General features: G+C 37.5%; 1 protein-coding gene across 1 annotated transcript in view; it reads right to left on the bottom strand.

Annotated features, from left to right (window-relative positions):
- DPY19L3 (dpy-19 like C-mannosyltransferase 3) overlaps positions 1 to 20,845 on the bottom strand; it is a gene marked incomplete at both ends in the record, with an annotated part of 71,668 nt that overhangs the window by 33,397 nt on the left and 17,426 nt on the right. The window contains 5 exons of the mRNA XM_079723437.1: positions 1,141 to 1,275; positions 1,820 to 1,943; positions 3,662 to 3,807; positions 4,622 to 4,743; positions 10,953 to 11,043. Of these exons, the coding sequence (XP_079579563.1) occupies positions 1,141 to 1,275; positions 1,820 to 1,943; positions 3,662 to 3,807; positions 4,622 to 4,743; positions 10,953 to 11,043 (618 nt within the window). The remainder of the gene's footprint in view (positions 1 to 1,140; positions 1,276 to 1,819; positions 1,944 to 3,661; positions 3,808 to 4,621; positions 4,744 to 10,952; positions 11,044 to 20,845) is intronic.

Here is a 20,845-nt window from a genome sequence, read left to right as displayed (position 1 = left end):
ATGTGTTGGTTGACTTTAATGTTTCCTAATTCACATTCAGTCAGTTTCCAAAGATTGCTGCATCTCTTTTGACATGGAATATGTGAGTACAACTCTTCTCTATTAGATTATATTGCTGCCTTAGATCTGGTGATAATATTTTATTATACTTGGAAAATATTTAAGTTACTGTTACTTTGGAATAGTAACTATGAGCAACTTAAAAACATAAACAATACATTAAAACATATTTCTGCACATGACAAAAACAATGCAGTTAAATGACAGCAGCACACACTGGGAGGCAAACAATGGTTTCCTTTATAATTTCCTTATTTCATATATGACCTCTAACCAATCAACAGGGATTCACATCCCGTATGGGTAAATGTTACTATGAAAATTTTACGAAGTACCAAAGAAAAGTTGTTTTACACCCATTGATTTCCTTGGGGAAAAAAAAGGTGGGACAATACACAGTAATAAAATTTAAAATATAAGATAGCTATTTTAAAATGTAAGTCAACTCTATAAAGGACAACTGATTTAGACATTTGTGCTCCCAATAAATCCCATCTTTTTTTTAAGGCCACACCACATGTGGGATCTTTGTTCCCCGACCAGGGATCGAACCTGTGCTCCCTGCAGTGGAAGTGCGGAGCCTTAACCACTGGCCTGCCAGGGAAGTCCCAAAATAAATCCATCTTTTTTTTTTTTTTTTTTTTTTTTTTTGTCGTACGCGGGCCTCTCACTGTTGTGGCCTCTCCCATTGCGGAGCACAGGCTCCGGACGCGCAGGCTCAGCGTCCATGGCTCATGGGCCCAGCCGCTCCGCGGCACGTGGGATCTTCCCGGACCGGGGCACAAACCCGTGTCCCCTGCATCGGCAGGCGGACTCTCAACCACTGCGCCACCAGGGAAGCCCAAATCCATCTTTTAATGTAAAATAAGCAGAATAAAAATTAAGATGGTCAAACTAGGCTGCATAAATTACTCAGCTTCAACTGACTGCAGCATATTTACATTATAGCTAAGAAGCAGCTTCAACTTTATTATTAAGCATATTTTATGTGCATATATTATGTGCATATTTTGAGCTCATTCTATCATATAAGACATTAAACAACAACCATCTCAACTGAGAAAAGAGAGCAAACCTTACCTTCACTGCTGGCAGCATGTCCAAGGAGTCCAGTATGAACAGCACTAATGCTTGCATCAGCATCATAAATTGATTAAATTGCCATGTTAGACTAAAGAGAAAAGTTGATATGAAAATGGCAAGAAGTGTCAGCCTCTGTAAAAAGAAAATCTTTGTATAATTTACAGGTCTCTAGTAATAAAAAGCCTCTCAGACAAGTGTTCTCAAGAGCAGCCAATATCTCTATAAACCAAACAGAAAAACTATGAACTGTTGCTCTGAAAACTCTTGCATTTGTTATTTAAGTTCTAAATATCCTAAAGTGACACTTTGCATATAAATATTCACATATGGTATGTGTACTCCATATTATCATGGAGGCGATAATGCACCAAATCACATCTCAAGAGCAATGGCTTAAAAATTCTGACCGTTTTGCAGAAATTTTGTGTGGGTTTGCCGCAATTGTTTAAGGGAAGATGATGTAGAGCACATTTTTAACATCAAAAATGAAAACATTTTCTTTGCAAAGTAGGAACAGGTTTAGAAAAAGAAAACTTAATTTAACTCAAGTTAAAAAACTGGTCATGGAATAAGAACTATTAACATGCACTTGGACACTATGAACATCACATTTTCTGAAGCTTCTAAGATAAAATTGGAGAACTAAAAATATATACAAAGTATTATAAAAACTTACTTGAGAAAGGGGCTGTAAGTTTGGTCTCAGGAAATATGTAATTGCTGCTATCTGAATTGCAAAGAATGGCAGCGCCCAATTCTCTCTCAGTGGGATGGTAAACTCAACCCTTGTGGTATCTATTCTGCATAAGGAAGACACAAAGGGCCAAAGTAGTAATTTTTACTAGCATTACCTCAAAGATTTCCTAAAGTGAAAGACATATTACGTTAAGTATATTTAGATTTTTGTCCTTGGTTCTCAATAATTTGCCCTTATCATCATCATCATCACGCCTGCAACATAAAACTGGCATTGAGAAAATTTAACTAACCTGTCCACAGGTATGCAGTGGTAGAACTGGGGTAGAATTGGTAGTTCTTTATACTTGAGTCTTAATTTTGTCATTGATTAATAACTTTTAAGAGCTCCTTGACTCCCCTAGAATGTGAACCCCCAGAGGGCAAGTGTAGTTGTTTTCAACTTTGTACACCTAGTACCAAGAACGATCCCTATACATACTAGGAATCCAATAAATGTCTTTATTTACTTTTAATAGAAACAATAAATTTGACTTTATTCTTTTTTTTAAATTTATTTTTTGTTGAAGTATAGTTGAAATACAGACTTTCATTTACTCTTAGCAGGAATAATATGTTAGATTAAAATGTTAAGAGCGGGCTTCCCTGGTGGCGCAGTGGTTGAGAGTCCACCTGCCGATGCAGGGGACACGGGTTCGTGCCCTGGTCCGGGAAGATCCCACATGCCGCGGAGCGGCTGGGCCCGTGAGCCATGGCCACTGAGCCTGCGCGTCCGGAGCCTGTGCTCCGCAGCGGGAGAGGCCACAACAGTGAGAGGCCCGCGTACCACAAAAAATAAAATAAAATAAAATAAAATGTTAAGAGGCAGCATAACATAGTGGTCTCATACTCTGCATTTGAATTCTGACCAAGACTTAGCTCCATGTGTGCACGTGTACGTGTGTGTGTGTGTGTGTGTGTGTGTGTATGCCTTGATCTATATATAAATATATATGCCTATAAAAATATTCTCATATATATATATATATATATACACATGCACACATAACTTAACCTTTTTATATATTTATACATATAATGTATATGTATAAAAGTTAACCTTTTAAGCTTCAATTACCTCACTTCTAAAATAGTAATAATAATAGTACCCACTCTACAGGGTTGTTAAAATAATACATATAAAGTATGATGTAAAGTGCTTGGCATATAGTAAGCACTCAGTAAGGTTATAATAAAAAGTAATTTGTTGAGGATTACAACATAAAATCAACATCAGAATTCATGTTCAAATTTTAAGACTGCTACTGACTATTGGTGTTGCTTTTAATAGGTGAGGCAATAATTCGATTTATCTCGAATATGTTTTTTAAAAATGCTATTTCATAATGCTCCAGGATTTGGAAATTCATAGATATTAATTAAATAATGTAAGAACTTCCTTACATTTGTACAGTGCTTTATACTTTGCTAATTATGGGCTGCATACAATGTTATTGAGGTTGATAATAAAGATATTAATAAACCTTTTAAGAGATGAGATTTGTGGCTAGAGAAATACTGATCACACAGCAAGTTGGTAATAGAATTGGGATTATTATAGATGACTCTCTTGACTTACAACTCAATGTTTTGTTCCTCAGCTGTAGATATACATAAGTAGGACTTTCTACCTTACTAAAGAAGAAAAACTCCACTAGGTAACCCAAAGAGAAAATACTCCACACAAAATGTGGCAGAACAACCTTCTTTAAACTGGAAATGAAGTAACTTCATTTTAACTTATACCTTAGAAAGGGAGAAGGGAACACTGATTCCAACTCACCTATTTGTGACATACCAGAAAGTTGCTAAGAGTCCTGATAGCCACGTACCACTCAGGAGCCAGCTGGTTATGTAAAGGGCTGTGACATAAATTGCTTGGAGTCCAAATAAGGTGTAAATATAAAAATAAACTGGCTCTATGTATTTCTGCAAGGGAAGGATAAAAAACGTCTGTTAGAGAAGACCTACTCCCTCTCATTGCCCCTTACAAAATATGACAGTGGAAATTTAATATTCAGAAGCTTGGTATTAATTCCAAGAAATAAGCGTACATCACTCCTTCCTGTGTAAAAATGTGCTAGCAGCCTTTCTTCTCAATACAAAAGCAGAAAAGGAAGTCCTAGAGAATTCTGGCTTCATTTTTTTTTTTAAGTATTTATTTATTTATTTGGCTGCACGGGGACTTAGTTGCGGCACGTGGGATCTTTAGCTGTGGCCAGCAGGATTTTTAGCTGCGGCATGCAGGCTCTTAGTTGCGGCATGCAGGATCTAGTACCCTGACCAGGGATCAAACCCAGGCCCTCTGCATTGCAAGCGCAGAGTCTTCACCACTGGACCACCAGGGAAGTCCCTAGTTTCATTCTTTAGACGAGTTTTACACCTAACTTCATCCAGTATTACCTTATTCACATGAGAAGTGGTCACTGTGATTTGCTAACTTTCCAGGTTGTTGTTTTTTTATTTCAAAGATAAATGAGGAGTGATCACATGTTTCCAAATGAAAATATTTATCAGCTTCTAGACTGCATACTTATAAGCCTGGAAGCATCTATATGTAAAAATATCTTATAAAATATAAATAAAAAGCAAAATTCACAATATGTATGGAGAAAATTAGGATACTACTGTTTTTATACCAAGCCGTTGAAGATCAGAAAAACATACGTGAAACATTCAACTTAAAATGTCAGACTTTGACTTTCATCTAATATTAAATTCAATGTCACAGAACACAACATACCTGTATGGGTAGAACTCTATATAAAATACTGAGAAAAACCTCTTGGTAAATATTCATTCGTTGAAGGAGGTTAATTGTCCTCATAGATTCGGTTTTGTTATCATATATTAAGCCATGAACACCTAAGATTGATATTTGAAAATTCAGTAAAAGATAATTATAATTAAATTATTCATTCAAAACTATTCATAGATTCTTTAGTATATGCCAGAGAATGTGCTAGGTGTTGGGGATATAATAGTCCTATCCATGAAAAGCATACCATATATTAGATGGACATTACTTAAATGTTTACACAAACATAGGTAAATTATAACTTCTGTGATGGAACAGAAGAACCGTATGATTCTTCTACAGAAATTTGGGCAAGAGGATTTTATATTTCCCTGCTCTGCCTTCCTGCCATGAGACCTGTAGTACCTCCTTTGGGAGGGTATATGAAGCCTCCCTCCCACCCCCAGGGATGGGTTTGGCCATTTGACTTGCTCTGACCAATGGCAGGTGAGTGGATGTGACACAGGTCACATCTGAGCAGAATCTTTAAGAGGCAATGCATGCTTCCACCAGCAATCTTACTCTTTCCCTCTGCAGTGCTAACAGTATGTTCCACATAGGGGCTGGATAATGAGAGTGAGAAATACATCTGTTGTTATAGAATTCCATTGTTATATTGAGGTCATTTGCTACTGTAACCAAGCCAACTAATTAACAGAAGGTATGAACAGTTCACAGAAGAAAACATGCACACAGTCCTTACACATCTGAAAAGATGCTCAACCTCACTCCTACTAGAATTGCAAATTAAAACTACACTAAGATATCATTTCTCACCTAGCAGCTTGGAAAAAAATCAAGAAGTCTGACAATATACTCTGTTAGTGAGGCTGTAAGGCTCTTTCATACACTGTAGTTGGGAATGCAAAATGGTATAATCCCTATGGAAGAGAATTTGGCAACACCTAGCAAAATTACATGTGCATTTACTCTTTGATCCAGGAAGCCCATGTCTAGGAATAGATTCCAAAGACAGACTGGCAAAAAGACAAAATGACATAGGTACAAGTCATTCCTGCAGTGCCATGTGTAGAAGCAAAAGATCAGAAACAATGCCAAAGTCCATCAACACGAGGTGTTTTGGACTGAAATGTGTCCCCCCAGATTCCTAAGTTGAAGCCCTAGCCCCAATGTGTCTGTATTTGGATAGGGTCTACAAGGAGGTAAAAAGGTTAAGTGAGGTCATAGGGTGGGGCCTTAATCTGATAGGACTGGTGTCCTTATAAGAAGAGGAACCAACAAGAGAGGGCTCTCTCCCTCCCTCTGTGCACACAGTGGAAAGGCCTTGTAAGGACATGGCAAGAAGGTGGCCATCTACAAGCCAGAAAGAGGCTTCACCAGAAACCAACCCCGACAGTACCTTGATCGTAGACTTCTGGCCTCCAGAACTGAAAGAAAATAAATTTGTACTGTTTAAGCCACCCAGTCTGTGTTATTTTGTTACGGCAGTCCTACTAGACTAATACAGGAGTGTTATGGACTGAGACTTTATATGCCCCCCTATGTTGAAGCCCTAAGCCCCCCCAAATGTGATGGTATTGAAGATGAGCCTTTGGGAAGTAATTAGGTAGAGACAAAGGTTATAAGAGGGGGACCCTCATAATGGGATTAGTGCTCTTATCAGAAGAGACACTGGAGAGCTTGCTCTCTGTCTCTGTCTTCCATGTGAGGATGCAAAGAGAGGTGGCCAGCAACAAGCCAAGACAGTCCTCACCAGAACCCAACTGTGCTGGTACTCTGATCTTAGACTTCCAGCCTTTGGAACCATGAGAAAATAAATTTGTTTTTTTAAGCCAGCCAGTCAATGTTAGTTTGTTATGGCAGCCCGAGCAGACAAAGACAAGAAGGCTACTTGAATAAAGTTATGGTTACCCACACCAAGGAGTACTATGCAACTGCAAGAAAATAAGTAAGTAAATAAATAAGGAATATCATGATACTCTACTATAGAGTGATCAAGATTTCAGTCAAGTGAAAAAAGCAAAATAGAGGACAGTGTATACAGTAAGCAGGGTTTTTTCTGTAATAAAAGGGAAAATATGAATATATAAAGTATTTGCTTATATTGAAAATACTAACTGTAGAAGAATAAACCAAAAACTAATACAAATAGTTACCTAAAGAGTGAGGAAAGAAACAGGGTGGAGGTGACAGGGATGGAGGTGGACTTCCCTGAATGCTCCCTGTTTTATAGTTTTGACTTTGGAACCATGTAAACATTTTTTTAGTAAGTATAAAAAATATATTAAAAATTTTAACAAAGCAATCACTGAAAACCAAAAGCAAGATAAAACAAAGAAACCTACTGAGTTGGTAGCTTGGTCACATAAAAAGAACTCTTTCCAGTGTTCCTGGGAATAGAGGAATGTGACTGTAAATTCCTAGTAGGCTACATCCTAAGGACAAAAAGAATTACAAAGACAGCTTGAACTGTTTTCAGGCAATCACACTGTTAGTAGCAATATTATCATTGCTACACTGAAAGTATTATACATAGCAGCATAAAACAAATAAGTGATAATGTCATAGAAGCCAAAATTTTCAACTTAAAGAAAACAAGATACAAATATAAAGTCAAAAAAGTAAAAACCTTATTATCCTAATTTTGAACTAAAAATAGCTCTATTCATATTTTCTTTTAGAAAAAAAAATCACATTTCCTACTCTGCTCACTAAAGGTCTGGAAACAAGGACCAAACTAGTAGCAATAAGTGCCTCTAGTACCCAGATTGTGGTCTCTAAATAGCCACTAAAGAGAACTGGGGCTCCTTGGAGAAACAGCGGATTCTAGGTCACGGGTAGGAAAAACACAAAATGGGCTTGAAACATCTTGTCATGCCAAAGGAGTTTTCAAAGGCTATTGGAGTCATGTCAAAAAGACAGCAGTTGGTGGTTAAGAATCCACCTGCCAATGCAGATGACAAGGGTTCAAGCCCTGGTCCGGGAAGATCCCACATGCCACAGAGCAACTAAGCCCATGTGCCACAACTACTGAGCCTGCTCTCTAGAGCCCACGAGCCACAACTACTGAGCCTGTGTGCCACAATTACTGAAGCCTGCAGGCCTAGAACCCGTGCTCTGCAACGAGACAAGCCACCGCAATGAGAAGCCTGTGCACCACAATGAAGAGTAGCCCCAGCTCGCCGCAACTAGAGAAAGCCCGCACAGCAACGAAAAACCCAACGCAGCCAAAAATAAAAATTAAAAAAAAAAAGACAGCAGCTAATTTGAAGGGCATCCCACTGGCCAAAGACTGGACAACTTGTTATAAGAAGAATAATGCAAAGATTGAAACAAATGAAATATGTTAGAAATCCATGTGTTTATGATAATATTTAAAAAGCAAACCTTTAGGGGATGCTAGAGAGGTAACTCATTCTAAAACAAAAGGAAAGGATCAATACTTATCCCACCTTTCCTTTAGGAACTGACATTCTGGGTTGCCAAATAGTTGATGAGAATACGTTTTTATTTAGAGAGGAAGTCCATCTGATAATGATGGAAGGAATTACAGAATCAGAATATCACCATGCTATAGTCCTTATGCAATGAACAGATTTAAGTAATGATCATCAATGGTTGTAAACCTAGGTGAAAGGCTAACTAAGAACTTAATAATGGATGGCCCAGTCTAAACTCCAAAAGAATGAGCTGCACATTATGTACCCCCTGATGTGGAAGTGTACAACACCATCTAGGAAGTATTCTTGCCAAAAAGCAGAACCTAAATCTGAGCAAGCCTCTAGATCTAACTGCCAATTAAGAGGAAATTCAGACAACAGAGAAACACTGAATGGCACCATTGGGGCTCCACCAAAATCCAGAAAGTGGAAAACTCTCAGACAAAGCAATCAGTGTTTCCAGTGAAGAATTACAAGAAAAAAAGATGGTGAGGAATCTATAGCTTAAAAGAAACAAAGACATAGCGAAAGACTGCAATGTATGAGCTTTATTTGGATTTCAAAAACTACATTAAAAATCTATAAGACAAGAGGAAAATGAGAATATTGAGTAGATATTTGATATTAAGTAATTTCTTAATTGTGATAATGACAACTTGGTTATGTTTATAAAAGGGAGTTGCCATTCTTTAGAAAAATATACTGATATATTTACAGATGAAGCAATATGATGTCTTGGAGTTACTCCAAAATTATCCAGGTTGAGGATGGGGGTAGAGAGGAAACAAGATTGGTCATAATCTGGTAACCACTGTAACTGAGTGATACTTGAGTGCAAATCCATTAGAGGGTTTTCTCTACCTTTTTATATGTTTGAAAGTTTCTAAAAGAATAATCTTAACAAATAACTTAAATGAATTGAAACAGATCAACCACTGAGTTCATAGTGATACTTAAAAAGAAAATACTCATTATTCACCTTTAGAGCTGAGGTTTTCAACTTCAACACTACCAGTATTTTGACATTTTGGTCCCGATAATTCTTGTTGGGGGGACTGTCCTGAGCACTGCAGGATGTTTAGCAGCATCTCTGCCCTCTACTCACTACATTCCGGTAGCACACTCACCCTCTCCCCGCTAAAGTGTAACAATCAAAACCATCTCTGGACATTCCAGATGTCCCCCAGGGACACAAGTGCCCTTCAATAAGAACCCCTGCTTTGGGGAATGCTAGAGAAGCAACTCATAATTTTGAGAACTTGTAAGTACAGCTGATTCTCATTACTCACCGCAGTTATGTTCTATAAAATTGCAATGAAAACTGTATTAGCAATACTGAATGAGTAGGAAATACAGCGTTACTTTCCTACAAGCTTCTGGTCATGCATTTTTATCAACTGATCAACACATGACCTTGATTTATATGAGTTTTTGTCTAAAGACACCTTTAGTATATATTGTTGATTCATTAACATTTAACTCATGGCCGATAGCACTCTCACACCTGAACAAAGCTTATCTAACACACGTTATTTTCTCTGTATGCCTTCACCATAGCCTTCTTGCACTTAGGAAAACTAGACAGCACTGCAGCACTATGCTTGGGGGCCACTTTAAACAGGAAAATCACCAACGAAAACCACAAAAATGCAAAAAAAACCCCATGGCGCTAAACAGACTGTGAAAATGACTCTGTAGTCTGAGAGCTGAAACACGAAAGCACTGCATCACCTTATTTGACCTCAGCTGGGAACACACGTATCAAGCAACTAAAAATTTTCACTGCTGCGCACATGCCCGTGAATGACTGTGAAAGCACCAGGACTACTGATTCTGGGGTTACAAATAAGTTTCAGAGAGTAGGTGAATTTGCAAATACAGAATCCATGAATAATGAGGATCAACTGTATGGGGGAAAAATCAACACTTATCCTGCCTTTTTTGATAAACTGTAGCTTGGGGTAATCAAATAGCTGATGAGAAAAAGGTTTTCTATCTAACAGAGTTCCAGCTAATAAATGCAGGAGGAATGAGAGTCACTTCTGTAACTCTATTGAAATAATGGACAGAGGCAATAGTCATCAATGGCTACTAAAACCATTAAGTGCAAGGCTGGTGAGTAATTAACCTTATTATGTGTGAATGCAACTATCCACACAGGAATCAACTGATTAACTTTTATGGCACTAAAAGAAAGGCAACCAAAATTTCATGTCTCCTATCGTGATAAAATTAGAAGTACAAAACATTGCCCATGAAGAATTCTTGCCAAAAATATATCTGATTCCAAACAAAGCCTAGAAAAAGGCAATTCTCTGTTATATGCACCCATATTAAGCATACAAAGCATATATTGAGTAGGAGAGACCCTTTTGGAGGGTTCCATTAAATGGAGTAAAGGTAAAGAGTATGTACTCTAAACCACTTAGAAACACAGAAAATGTGGGAAAATGGTAACTGCAAAATAAAGGAATGAATGGGGGCACTGGGGACAAAAAAGACAACTGTAATTGTCATTTGTACCACCAAAACGTCTCCTGTTTTCAGACAATACTCCTTTCACATACAAAGACCTTTTCCAAAATGACCATGAAAACAATTAACAGCAAAACCAAGAAATTGTGAACAGATAATTTGGGATGGAGGAGAGCTGAGAAGCAAGGAGAGGAGAACTACATAAAATATTACATAGCTTCTTCCAAAGCAAAACATTTTCATGGATTGATTATGTTAACAAGGAAAAATCTATACAAGTTCAAGGAAAAACTACACAAGATCTATAAAGCATTTAGAATGCATTAGTGCCAAAGTATATTTTAGCAGAAATATTGAAAAGAATGCAGTAGACCCCAAATAAAACTATTAGTCGTGATTACCTTGCATGAGGGTTGGAGCCTGCAGCATCTGCTTGTAGTAGGAGTAATACAGTCCACATTCTGTTCTGAATGAGATTTCTCGCTCCACTTCCTGAAATAAAGTTAGGTCTACTGGGTTTACATGACCTAGTTTTGTTTAAATATCTACTGTCACTGTAGAAACAGGATACAGAACTACAACTTAAAAGAAAAACACAAAAACAAAAACCTCTGTCTTAAGAAATCTTGGCAAATAAAAACTATAAAAGGCTGATAATTATTGAAGCTGGGTGTATATTATAGGGGTTTATTTTACTATTCTATTTTTGTGGATGTTTAAAATTTCCTATAACAAACCATTTTTAACAATGGAGAAAACTAGTTCCATTTAAGTTAATGTTTCAGAGTTAACGTTTTTAATTTCATACAAATTAAAACCTTAAAAAAGTACCACCATTCTTATGTAATATTAGTGAAAAACAAAATAGGGACAGTAGAAAAAAGTCCCTCAAATAAAAAGAACTATAACTGCATTAGACACCTGCCTAAAAGCTAACAATATTATATAATATAAGATTACTAATTTTCTTTTTATTCTAAGAATACAAGGTATTCTTAGTAAAATGGGGCAGACCTTTTACATGTGAATTTTACTTTGACAAGTGTAACCTTGGTGGAAAGATGTTCATGTAGGATACAAGAAATATTAAACATGGATGCAAGAAATATTAAACTGCTTTTATATAAATATTCAATTTTAGAAGAACTGAAAATTTAAAGTAGTAGCTATTAGTCAATTTGGTTGTAAGGTGCTTTTATGAAATTTAAGATTTAAATCAGTAATATAAAATATGGAGGCAACTGGTAATAAGAATGGGGAAGACTTTCTGGAATAATCCTATTAATACTCTTAGATCCTATATTTCATATATATATATAACAGTATAAATGAACAAAAAATTATAACCTATGTCATTATAGATTCTTTTACCCCAGTGTTCAAAAAACCAGGTTCTGCAACACATTGTCTAAAATGTAATATCATCTATGTTTTTTCCTATATAGCGGATCCATATTCCACAAACCCAACTTTACTGGTGGACGATGATAAACATTGAATATCTTACTTTCTAGTGGATAAACTTCTTTTAGCACATCTTTGTTTTCCCCTACCTCCAATTATTTTTCAAATAGTAATAAACATTTCATTAAAAGAACCAGTCATGCTATTTATCTTCAGATCTGGAAATTATTTAATGTACTTCCTTCTGCCCTTAAGATATTTAAAAAGGGACTTCCCTGGTGGTCCAGTGGTTAAGAATCCACCTTCCAATGCAGGGGATGCAGGTTCGATCCCTGGTGGGGGAACTAAGATCCCACATGCCGTGGGCCAACGAAGCAACTAAGACCCGACGCAGCCAAAAATACATAAATAAATTTAAAAAAAAAGATATTTAAAGAAATACTTCTCCTACCCTTTAAAAAAGTATTATAAATTAATTCACGAATAGAGCATTGAAGAAATACTCAACTATCAAAGAGTATAAACATCCACTTACTGATATTAAAACAATTATGTTTCATCATTAACTCTTTTAAAAAAGCAGAAGGCACAGGGTAGCAAACCTTCTTATATAATGAGCTTCCTTTCACAGAAAACAAATTTATCCTTGGGAAATCAAACATGAAAAAGAAAAGGCTCATCAGGTTTTGAAATTTAATTTCATTAGCACACTTGCTTTACAAAAAGGACAACAGAAAATGATGTAGCTCTTTTAGCTTTTACATTTGCTACTGATTTGTGTTGTGTCTTTCATACCTGTATTGTTTTATCTTCTTGGCAGTCACATTAATCCATTCACCTTTAATCTTTGGGAAAAACTGCTCGACTGCTTTTGATAACATAAAACTAAATTGGTATTAATTGTTTCCAGAATGTTCAACCTCCTCCTTGGTCAGGTAACCATAGAAACTATGAATTGACATTAACTAAGCAAATATTAGCTTTTGTCCATGCAAATAAGAAAAAAAAAACACATTAAGTATATTACATTCCTTTCTTTCTCTCCAGCTGCCTTAAAGTGTTCAAAGTGTGGCTGCCTTCAATGGAATATTCTAACATCAAACACTCATGCCCAAACCAAACTGGAGAACTAAATCAGTCATTCACATGTAGGGGGCTCCCTATCGGACATGGTTCTAAAAGGAGACTGACTTCATGAAGATGCAGAAAGAGAAAAAAAACTGCTCAAAGTACTAAAAGTAGAAAGCCACTTTTGTGCCCATCTCTCTCTCTTTTAACATAACCAGAATGTGTAAAGAACAGAGGGGATCCTGATTAGTAAAAATGCCTTTCAACATGATTACTTGGTAATCTTGGCACCAGCTGTATAGAACCAAATGCTATACTTTGTTAGACAGACACTTGCAAGTTTTACATCTGCTTCATGCTAAGAGAACATCTGCTCTACTCAAACACTTTTCCAGTTTTTATACAGCAATTTATACTTTGCCTGGTGGATAGTGCCAATGAAAAGGTACATCAATAGAAGTTACCCTCTGAAGAACACAAAACGAACAAATACTTCATATTTTAAATTGCACAAGTTCCACAGGGGAAGCACTGTTGAGAGAATAAAAAACATTGTCTCTGAAGATGACAGAAAAAAGCAGAAAGACAAAATAATTGTATTTTTAAGAAATTGTACAGCTAAAGCCATTTAAGTAGTAGTTAATATAGTAATTTAACAGCAGTACTAAAAGGAAATAAGCATGAAGAAAAGAAAATGACTAATGAATGTTGCCAGGGCATGCAGCTAATGATTTGCATGCCCTGGCAACACACAAAAGGTAATAAGCCCTTTTAGACAAATGACACCAAATTTGCAAAGGAACCATATCATTAGTTTTAAAAAATCTCATGTAAATAACTTTTGTTTATAAAAATTGCCTTCCCCAAACAACTAGGCAACTGGTAGTGGGGAAGCCATTGAAAGATTAACATTAAAGATAACATTAACATTAAAGATTACATTAAAGACAAATGTAATCTTTCAGAATTAGGTTAACAAATCATCTCACCAAGCAACAGCAACTCATGATAAGACAGCTGTTCTTAAAGTTCTGTACAGGGAATCATGCCCTCAGCAAACATATTTATGGCACATACATAGTTTATTGTCTGGTTAAATTCATGTCCATCTGTTAGAATGGAATGATTCTTGCCCTAGAGTTGATTAAAAGCCATGACATATGACAGCTGCCAAGCAGTGTTTGTGACTAGGTTAGACTATTGTTGACGTGACAGTATTTCCACTGGGCTGGGCTGAAGCAATTATTAGTTGTGGTTCTACCATAGTTACCACTGTGCGGATTAACCCTATTTGGTCTAAAGACTCCTTGCTTTGCAGGAGTATTCAATGGGAAGATGTGCAAATTCTATAAAATCAAATAAATAAGAAAAAATGTTAGCACAAGGAAAAAAGACTTTAAAAAATTGAGAGACTTGAGTACTTCTGGCCAAATGAGAATTACATTTCCTTATAACTGAACGTTTATTTGCTGAGGAAACAAAAAGGTATAAGAATTCAGTCCTTGATCCCAAGGAGTTTAAGTTTCAATGAGAAAGAACAATGCATTTTTTAAAAAGGAAAATGACTGTTCAAGGAAAGACAGGTATCAATTAGAAGGAATGACAATTCTTTGCCTATTAAACTAGCCTCCCCACTGGATTCTGTGCTTCTAATTGGTATCTTCTTCCTCCAATCGATCTTCGTCATTCACTCACTCATTCATCCATACATCCACTCATTTATTCATTCAACAAATACCTACTGACCACCAACAATTGACAAGCATTCTTTTGCTGGGAGATTCAGCAGGGAAGAAAAGAGACACAAATCTCTGCCTTCATGGAATTTATAATCTAGAGCAGAAGGAGAAGGGAACAAATAAACAAGTAAAATATAAAAAGGAAAGCAGAGATGTGGTATAGGGAGGGAAGGGGGTGGTGCCATGATCCTGGAGGTGGGCAGGGAAGGCCTCACTGATGAAGTGACACTGGCCAGAGACCGGAAGAGGTGAGGTAGTGAGCCATGTGGATGTCTGAGGGGAGAGCCCATCAGTGAGACAAAACAGGCCACATGCACCCTGGAGATCAGCGAGGAAGACAGTGTGGCTGGAGTGGAGGGAACAAGGAAGGGGCAGGAATAAGGTCGGGGGGCTGTAGGGGCAGAAGTAGAATCTGAGATGTAATGTGGGGTTAGGGGCTGGACCACTGAGTCTGGGAGACACAAGGACTCTGGGCTCATACTCTGAGCTAGAAGGGGTGTGTGTAGGAGGTGGAGAGGTCAGGAGTTTGGTTTTAGACATGTTGAGTTTGAATGTGAAGGGTTGTGAGCAGAGACATACACTGCTATACATTTAAAAGAATCGCACTGGCTGCTGTGTTCAGAATAGATTCTACGGGGCAAGGGCAAAGCCGGGAAACCAGGAAGGGGGCTGCTGAAGTAATCCTGGTAGAGACAAAGGCGGAGGTTGTGAGAGGTGATCGGATTCTAGATACTGTCAAAAGACAGTATCTGATTGGGGTTTCCTGAAGGATTTAATGTGGGCCACATGTGCCTACTTAATTTAATTACAATTAAAAATTCAGGGGCTTCCCTGGTGGCACAGTGGTTAAGAATCCACCTGCCAATGCAGGGGACATGGATTCAAGCCCTGGTCTGGGATGATCCCACATGCTGCGGAGCAACTAAGCCTGTGCGCCACAACTACTGAGCCTGCGCTCTAGAGCCTGCAAGCCACAACTACTGAGCCCATGTGCCACAACTACTGAAACCCGCGTGCCTAGAGCCTGTGGTCTGCAACAAGAGAAGCCACCACCATGAGAAGCCTGCACACCGCAACAAACAGTAGCGCCCACTTGCCACAACTAGAGAAAGCCTGCATGCAGTCAACGAAGACCCAACGCAGCCAAAAAAATAAATAAATAAATGTATATTTAAAAGAAAAATTCAGTTCCTCAGTTCCTGAGCATATTTGGATAATGGCTATAGTATTACCACAGCAAAGATAAAGAACTTTTCAGCAAACAGAAAAGTTTTTTTTAATAGATCTTTATTGGAATATAATTGCTTCACAATACTGTGTTAGTTTCTGTTGTACAACAAACTGAATCAGCCATATGCATACATATATCCCCATATCCCCTCCCTCTTGAGCTTCCCTCGCACCCTCCCTATCCCACCCCTCTAGGTTGTCACAAAGCACTGAGCTGATCTCCCTGTGCTATGCAGCAGCTTCCCACTAGCTATCTATTTATATTTGGTAGTATATGTATGTTGCTGCTACTCACACCTCACCCCAGCTTCCCCCTCCCTCCCCGTGTCCTCAAGTCCATTCTCTATGTCTACATCTTTATTCCTGCCCTGCCAGTAGGTTTATCAGTACCATTTTTTTTTTAGATTCCATGTATATGCGTTAGTATACGGTATTTGTTTTCCTCTTTCTGACTTACTTCACTCTGTATGACAGACTCTAGGTACATCCACCTCACTACAAATAACTCAATTTCGTTTCTTTTTATGGCTGAGTAATATTATATTGTATATATGTGCTGTATCTTCTTTATACATTCATTTGTTGATGGACATTTAGGTTGCTTCCATGTCCTGGCTATTGTAAATAGAGCTGCAATGAACATTGTGGTACATGACTCTTTTTGAATTACGGTTTTCTCAGGGTATAAGCCAGTAGTGGGATTGCTGGGTCATATGGTAGCTCTATTTTTAGTTTTCTAAGGAACCTCCATACTGTTCTCCATAGTGGCTGTATCAATTTACATTCCCACCAACAGTGCAGGAGGGTTCCCTTTTCACCACACCCTTTCCAGCATTACTGTTTGTAGATTTTTTGATGATGGGCATTCTGACTGGTGTGAGGTGATACCTCATTGTAGTTTTGATTTGCATTTCTCTAATAATTAGTGATGTTGAACAGCTTTTCATGTGCCTCTTGGCCATCTGTATGTCTTCTTTGGTGAAATGTCTATTTAGGTCTTCTGCCCATTTTTTTTTTTTTTTTTTTTTTCCGTACGTGGGCCTCTCACTGTTGTGGCCTCTCCCGTTGTGGAGCACAGGCTCCGGACACGCAGGCTCAGCGGCCATGGCTCACAGGCCCAGCTGCTCCACGGCATGTGGGATCTTCCCTGACCGGGGCATGAACCCGCATCCCCTGCATCGGCAGGCGGACTCTCAACCACTGCACCACCAGGAAAGCCCTTCTGCCCATTTTTAAATTGGATTGTTTTTCGGTTTTTTTGTTGTTGATATTGAGCACCATGAGCTGTTTGTATATCTTGGAGATTAACCCTTTGTCCATCATTTCATTTGCAAACATTTTCTCCCATTCTGAGAGTGGTCTTTTTGTCTTGTTTATGGTTTCCTTTGCTGTGCGATAGCTTTTAAGTTTATTTAGATCCCATTTATTTATTTTTGTTTTTATTTTCATCACTCTAGGAGGTGGGTCAAAAAAGATCTTGCTGTGGTTTATGTCAAAGAGTGTTTTTCCTATGTTTTCCTCTAAGAGTTTTATAGTTCTGGTCTTACATTTAGGTCTTTAATCCATTTGGAGTTAATTTTTGTGTACGGTGTTAGATAGTGTTCTAATTTCATTCTTTTACATGTAGCTGTCCAGTTTTCCCAGCACCACTTATTGAAGAGGCTGTCTTTTCTCCATTGTATGCTCTTGTCTCCTTTGTCGTAAATTAGGTGACCATACGTGCATGGGTCTATCTCTGGGCTTTCTATCCTGTACCATTGATCTATATTTCTGTCTCTGTGCCAGTACCATACTGTCTTGATTACTGCAGCTTTGTAGTATTGTACAAAGCCGGGGAGACTGACTCCTCCAGCTCCATTTCTCTTTTTCAAGACTGCTTTGGTATTTGTGATCTTTTGTGTTTCCATATGAATTGTAAAATTTTTTGTTCTAATTCTGTGAAGAATGCCATTGGTAGTTTGATAGGGATTGCACTGAATCTGTAGATTGCTTTGGGTAGTATAGTCATTTTCACAATATTGATTCTTCCAAACCAAGAACATGGTATATTTCTCCATCTGTTTATGTCATCTTTGATTTCATTCATCAGTGTTTTATAGTTTTTTGAGTACAAGTCTTTTGCCTCCTTAGGTAGGTTTATTCCTAGGTATTTTATTCTTTTTGTTGTGATGGTAAATGGGATTGTTTCCTTAATTTCTCTTTCTGATTTTTCGTTGTTAGTGTATAGGAATGCCAGAGATTTCTGTGCCTTAATTTTGTATCCTGCAACCTTACCAAATTCACTGATTAGTTCTAGTAGTTTTCTGGTGGCATCTTTAGGATTTTCTATGTATAGTATCATGTCATCCGTAAACAGTGACAGTTTTACTTCTTCTTTTCCAATTTGTATTCCTTTTATTTCTTTTTCTTCTCTGATTGCCATGGCTAGGACTTCCAAAACTACATTGAACAATAGTGGTGAGAGTGGACATCCTTGTCTCATTCCTGATCTTGATGGAAATGCTTTCAGTTCTTCACCATTGAGTATGATGTTTGTTGTGGGTTTGTCATATATGGCCTTTATTATGCTGAGGTAGGTTCCCTCTATGCCCATTTCCTAGAGAGTTTTTTTTATTATAAATTGGTGTTGAATTTTCTCAAAAGCTTTTTCTGCATCTATTGAGATGATCCTATGGTTTTTATTCCTTTATTTGTTAATATGGTGTATCATATTGATTAATTTGCATATATCGAAGAATCCTTGCATCCCTGGGATAAATCCCACTTGGTCATGGTGTATGATCCTTTTTACATGTTGTTGGATTCTGTTTGCAAGTATTTTGTTCAGGATTTTTGCATCTATGTTTATCAGTGATATTGGTCTATAATTTTCTTTTTTTGTGATATCTTTTTCTGGGTTTGGTGTCAGGGTGATGGTGGCTTCATAGAATGAATTTGGGAGTGTTCCTCCCTCTGAAATTTTTTAGAAGAGTTTGAGAGGGCTCAGTGTTAGCTCTTCTCTAAACGTTTGGTAGAATTTGCCTGTGAAGCCATCTGGTCCCGGGCTTTTGTGGAGCCCAAATGCCACAACTACTGAAGCCCGCACACCTAGAGCTCATGCTCCGCAACAACAGAAGCCACCGCAATGAGAAGCTCTCACACCACAACAAAGAGTAGCCCCCACTTGATGCAACTAGAGAAAGCCCGCACACAGCAACGAAGACCCAACACAGCAAATAAATACATACATACATCAATTTATTTAAAAAAACAATTAGAAGTTCATTTTCTCAGTTCCTGAGCATATTTGGATAATGGCTATAGTATTACCACAGCACAGATAAAGAACTCTTCAGCCAACAGAAATTTCTTTTGAATACCATTTTTCTAGTGTTTCCCTAATCAGTAAGGTCTTAACATTTGGTCTTAGATGTATGCATGCTATATTTAAACAAAAGTATTCACATACCATACAATTTACACTTTTAAAGTGTACAAGTCAGTGGCTTTTACTATATTCAAAGAGTTATGAATCCATCAGTACAATCAATTTTGGAACATTTTCATTACCCACACTCCTGGGCTGTCACCCTGCAAATTCCACACGTCCTGTAACCCTAAGCAATCACCAATCTACTTTCTGTCTCTTTAGATTGGCCTCTCCTGGAATCACTGAACATGTGTCCTTTGTGCCTGGCTTCTTTCAATTAGCATGTTTTCAAGGTTCGTCTATGCTGTAGCATGTATCAGTAATTCATTTCAAAACTGCTGAATAATATTCCATCGTATGGATATACCACCTTTTCTTTACCCATTCATCCACTGATGACATTAGAGTTGTTTCCTCTTTTTGGCTATTATGAAAGATGCTGTTATGTACATTTGTTTATAATTTTTTGTGGATATGTTTTCATTTTTCTTGGGTGTACCCTTAGGAGTAGAATTGCTAAGATCATGTGATAACTGTGTCTGATTGAGGACCTGCTGGACTTTTTCCAAAGTGGTTGCATCATCTTACATTCCCACCAGCAGCGTAGATGGGTTCCAACTGCTCCACATCCTTGTCAACAGTTGTTATTATGTCTTTTTATAATAACCCTGCTAGTAGGTGTGAAGTGTTATCTCATTGTGGTTTTGACTTTAATTTCCCTGGTAGTTAATGGGGCTGAGCATCTTTTCATGTGCTTGTTGGCCATATGTAAATCATCTTTGGAGAAATGTCTATTAAGTCTTTTGCTCATTTTAAAAATTAGGTTGTCTTTTTATCATTAAGTTGTAATAGTTATTTATATTTTCTAGATACAAATCCCTTACCAGACATGATTTGTAAATATTTTCTCCCACTCTGAGTGTTGTCCTTTCACTTTCTTGATGGTGTACTTTGGAGCACAAAAGTTTCTAACTTTGATGAAGTCCAATTTAACTATTTTTCCTTTAGTCACTTGTGCTTTTGGTGTTGTATCTAAGAAAGCTTGGCCAACCCAAGGCCACGAAAATTTATTCATGTTTTCTTCTAAAAGTTTCATAGTTTTAGCCCTTACATTTGGGTCTATGATCCATTTTGTGTTAATTTTTGCATGTAGTATGAGAAAAGGGCCCAAATTCATTCTTTTGCAAATTCATTCTTTTACATGTAAATACCCAGTTGTCTCCAGACCATTTGTTAAAAAGACTATTCTTTCTCCACTTAATTGTCTTGGTACCTCTGTTGAAAATCAATTGACCATAAACGTAAGGTATATATTTCTGGACTCTCAATTCCATTGATCTCTATGTCCATTCTTAAGCCAGCACTACACTCTCTTGATTATTGTAGCCTTGATATTGCAAGTTTTGACATCAGGAAGTGTGAGTCTCCCAACTTTGTTCTGTTT

This window comes from Hyperoodon ampullatus, assembly GCF_949752795.1.
Source record: "Hyperoodon ampullatus genome assembly, chromosome: 18".
NCBI classification, from domain to species: Eukaryota; Metazoa; Chordata; class Mammalia; order Artiodactyla; family Ziphiidae; genus Hyperoodon; species Hyperoodon ampullatus.
Note: the sequence above shows the minus strand (reverse complement) of the source record. Positions and strands in the feature narration are given on the sequence as shown.